Source organism: Galeopterus variegatus, unplaced genomic scaffold, assembly GCF_000696425.1.
Source record: "Galeopterus variegatus unplaced genomic scaffold, G_variegatus-3.0.2 Scaffold3124, whole genome shotgun sequence".
Classification (NCBI taxonomy): domain Eukaryota; kingdom Metazoa; phylum Chordata; class Mammalia; order Dermoptera; family Cynocephalidae; genus Galeopterus; species Galeopterus variegatus.
In genome coordinates, this window is record NW_007729235.1 from 247,226 (window position 1) to 251,071 (window position 3,846).

At 53.6% G+C, this 3,846-nt stretch overlaps 2 protein-coding genes across 2 annotated transcripts in view; one reads left to right on the top strand and one right to left on the bottom strand.

Annotated features, from left to right (window-relative positions):
- Positions 1-595, top strand: part of ABHD1 (abhydrolase domain containing 1) — a 14,832-nt gene extending 14,237 nt beyond the window's left edge. Inside the window, 2 exon segments of the mRNA XM_008584006.1 lie at positions 14-119; positions 384-595. Of these exon segments, the coding sequence (XP_008582228.1) occupies positions 14-119; positions 384-595 (318 nt within the window).
- An 11-nt stretch (positions 596-606) lies between these two features.
- Positions 607-3,581, bottom strand: PREB (prolactin regulatory element binding). The gene is made up of 8 exons (XM_008584004.1): positions 3,394-3,581; positions 2,990-3,210; positions 2,714-2,794; positions 2,485-2,609; positions 2,114-2,287; positions 1,886-1,958; positions 1,547-1,706; positions 607-1,361 (listed from the first exon to the last, which is right to left on the bottom strand). Exons 1-8 carry the CDS (start codon positions 3,503-3,505, stop codon positions 1,267-1,269), a joined length of 1,041 nt encoding a protein of 346 aa, XP_008582226.1. The 5' UTR covers positions 3,506-3,581; the 3' UTR covers positions 607-1,266.
- Between the last annotated feature and the right edge of the window lie 265 nt (positions 3,582-3,846).

The following is a 3,846-nucleotide window of genomic DNA, read 5'->3' on the forward strand; positions in this document are numbered from 1 at the left end:
AAAAAAAAAAAAGAATTGTGTTTCCTACCACCAATCAGCAAGCCCAAGAACCAAGGTAGATGCCATCCAGATCTTTGTGCTCTGCCTCACTGCAGACGACCCCTTCTCCCCAGTCTATGGTGAGCACCCTGAATCATGGCTTTGGCCCCAAGGAAAATGGGCTGGGAGGCACAAGTGGCAAGAGCCTTGGCCCTCAGTAAAAGCCAGGGTTCCTGACCTCCTCTCTGACCCTCCCAGCCTTTCTCCTAGAGGCTGCCCAACACTCTCCCCACATTGCACTGCCTATCACAGCCTGGGGCGGCCACATCAGCTTCCTAGAAGGGCTGCTCCCCTGGCAGCAGTGCTACATGAGCTGCCTCTTGCATCCTCTCTGACCCTCCCAGCCTTTCTCCTAGAGGCTGCCCAACACTCTCCCCACATTGCACTGCCCATCACAGCCTGGGGCGGCCACATCAGCTTCCTAGAAGGGCTGCTCCCCTGGCAGCAGTGCTACATGAGCTGCCTCTTGCATCCGTATGCCAGAGCCATCTTCCAGCACCCGGCAGAGCTGCCTGACCTCAGGGTTTGCTCACCTTCTAAGGACAGAAAGAAATGACAAGAGTACCATTTGGGATTTCAGTTCAGTCTTCCCTTGTTTATTAAATACCAATGTTTCCTGCTTAATGGGCTGAAGTTCATCTTCCCTTTTCTCAAGGCAGGGATGGACTACCCAGGAATTTATTGCATGCTTAGCCTGGTTGGCTTGGCGCTATCCACCTGAACCAATAAATTACTACCTGAGTCTTCCTTTTGGCCCTTCCTACCCTGACAGCAAGTGTCAAGCCAGTCCTTGTGCCAGAAAATGCCAGGAGCTTTGTGTGAAAAGCAACTGGCCACAGGCTATGTGGACAGAAGAAACTCATTGTTTGTGCAGGAAGGACAGCAGTGCCTCCAGGCTCTTGGGCATCTTCACATCTCTGGAGAAAGGACAAGCTCAACTCTGGAGCCTCTGGTAGGTAGAGAGAAGGAGGCAGGTTACATGGCCTATGCTTCAGATACCACTGTCCTGGGTGGATCCACAGATGATGAACACAGGGTCCCCAGGACCCACAGTCACGCAGGGCCACAACCAAGTTGTAACTGGGAAGGGCAGGCAGTGCCTGTCAAGTCTCAGCAGAGGCAACCTCAGCTGTGGACCCAAATAGAGTGAGCAATGGGTATCCAGGCCTCCACTGTGCTCTAGAAGGTGGCAGTGTCTAGGCTCCTGATTCTCAGGGAGCAAGGAGGTTACAGAAAACCTGGAAAGGCACTCTGGAGCAGCAGGATGGTCACAACAATAAGCCCGACGCATAGCAGGAGCAGCAACCACACAGGAACACTCCCTGCAGGAGGGGTAAGGGAAGAGGTAAGTTGGCAAAGGGGCTTCACAGCCTGAAGACCAAAACCCTCAACCCATTAGTCAAGGAGAGAGTGGATGGCTGCAAACAAGCAGCCCATTGTCCAGGGGTCAAGTTTGTGCTACAGCTAAAGGTGAGGTAATATACCCATCCCCCCAAAAATGACTCACGTCGTGAGGGCAGCAGGTGCAGCTGGCAACGACTATCCACGGCCACAGAGAACAAGGCAGTTTCGTGGGACCCAAGGAGCTCTGGACCACGACCCTTCTCAGGTAGAAAGGCCACATCTGTCACCACAATGCCATGGGCCTCCTTCACATAATAGAGGCACTGGGGCAGGAGGAAAATGAGTGAGAGAAGGCCCAGTTGGGAACCTTCCTTCTGGAAAATGTGCTCCCTATCCCTAAAAGGCCTTCCCTCTACAGGCTGGGCCAGACTCCTTCCTGCACTTGGGGTAGAGGCAAGCCTACAGTCCTCCCACAAGGCTGTGCCAACCTCCACCCCATTACCTGGAGAGAGAAAGCTATGTAGATGGCAACAGAGCCAGTGACGGTGCCCAGGCCTAGGAAGGTGCCCGATTCACTGCAACAATAACAAACAGTAAAGTGCTCACTGTTCTGGAGGCCTGTGCAGCAACCTTCATTCACCAACCATGGTCCTCAAGGACTCAGGCAGGACTACTTCCCAAGCTCCCCCAGGGACCACCCCCCCTCAGCCGAGCCAACATTGACTCATACCTGATGTTGAGGCAGGAGATGACTTCATGACCACAGGACTTTGTCCGAAGGGGCAAGAAGGTAGAGCCATCCCAGGCTGTGAGGTAGCAGGGAGGGGACTGGCGCAGGCGCTTGTGGGGAATCTGCACAGTGAAGAGTCGCAGCCCAGCAGGCTGGTCTGGAACTTGCCCAAACCTGGGGGCCAGATGAGGGGCCCTTTAGTCCTTGGGGACTGCCCAGCCCTCCTGAGAGGTTGTGCCCTTCTGCACCCTGGTCAGGTCTGGAGTAACACCCGACAAGGCCACAATCCTCCCCAGCTACCCCCGTCTTTTCCCACTCCCCCACCACAGCTGGGCTGGGCCTCTTTTAGCCACCCTCCAGGATCTTCACACCTGCAGGCCTGGTAGCGGTAAGGTGTGGTAGAAAAGGTGGGTCCATTTTCTTGCCAGTGCAGCTGTGTCACCGGCTGATTCTTCTGCCACACGAAGGCCTTAAGGTCCCAACCCACAGTTACCAACTAGTCAGGAATAAAGATTCGAAGAATTGACAGTTAGGGGATCCACTCCCAGGGCAAGCAGCATAACAACCTACTCCCATCCCATCTCATCCCATCTCCCTCACCTTGCCATCAGGCGCCAAAGCTAGGTCTTCAATCTCTGCCTCATGGGCTTTGAACTCCAGAACCTTCTCCAGGGTGGGTACCTACAGCCAAACCACCACCACGGTTAGCCCCTGTATGCAGCAAGAGCACTATGATCCTCACCCCTCTTCTCTTCTAATGGCCACTCAGTGCAGGCTTCACTCACAAGTTTCCCAAAAGCTATGCATGTTCAGTTTCTCATAATTTTAGTCTCGCTGCTACTGACATTCATCCTCCCTAACTCCCCAAAACCACACCTTCCAGACACGAACGTAGCCATCTGTCCCTCCAGTGACAAGCAGGGTATTATCGTGGTTGAAGCGCACAACTTTCTGCAGTGGTTCAGGGCTGAAGTCTGTCTGCACCTCCTTCAAATTCTCTACCTTGAGTTCTACCCCCTCACACTGGGTTTCAGCTCCAGATTTCTTCTCTGCTGGGGCTGCCCCCTTCCTTTGTCGAGGCCCCTGCTCCTTGGAACCTGCAACACAAACAGCTTGCCAGGTCCCACTAGTAGGTAATACTGGCACCTCTCTCCATGGGAGATGTATACAGCTTCTAGCCTGCTACGATAACACCACCCCACTTCTTTAGAGAGACCAAGATGAGAGAGATCTTACTCATTTAACCCTTTTCCCAGAAGGTTAGAGAGAGAACTCCTCACCTGCCTTCTCGGCCTTGTTGCTGCCCTTCTGCTGATGGGCCTGGAAGCGTAAGAGCTGGCAGTGGGCATCCTGCCCTGCAGCAAGGATGTCACCAGCCAATGCCAAGTTCATGGTAGCCCGTGTCTCTGTGTCGTGGGAGTGCAGCAAGGAGGCGCTCAGGCACCCGTTAATCCGCTCCAGCTGCAGAAAGTGCTGTGGGAGGGGGAACCTGGATGAGCAAGGCTCAGGGGTGCCCAGAAGGCACATCAAGGGCAAACTTACATCCCGTGATCTGATGTCTTACCCCTATGCTTACCGTGCTTTCTAGTTCACAAAGCTTTCCCAGACTTTTTTTTTCTCTTATTTGTGCCTCACAAATCTATATACAGCAAACAAGGCTGGGACTACTACCCTCAGTTTACAGAACAACAGGGAGAACCTCAGAAGAGTGAAGGAACCTTGCTTAAAGGACA

What these genes read in the sequence shown, in the direction of transcription:
- PREB (XM_008584004.1), bottom strand. Translation starts at nt 3,505, where the DNA reads ATGAACTTGGCATTGGCTGGTGACATCCTTGCTGCAGGGCAGGATGCC. An exon ending in CTTTGGCGCCTGATGGCAAG is followed by an intron (nt 2,610 to 2,713) that starts GTGAGGGAGATG and finishes ATTCCTGACTAG; the next exon opens with TTGGTAACTGTGGGTTGGGA. An exon ending in ATCTCCTGCCTCAACATCAG is followed by an intron (nt 1,959 to 2,113) that starts GTATGAGTCAAT and finishes TTATTGTTGCAG; the next exon opens with TGAATCGGGCACCTTCCTAG.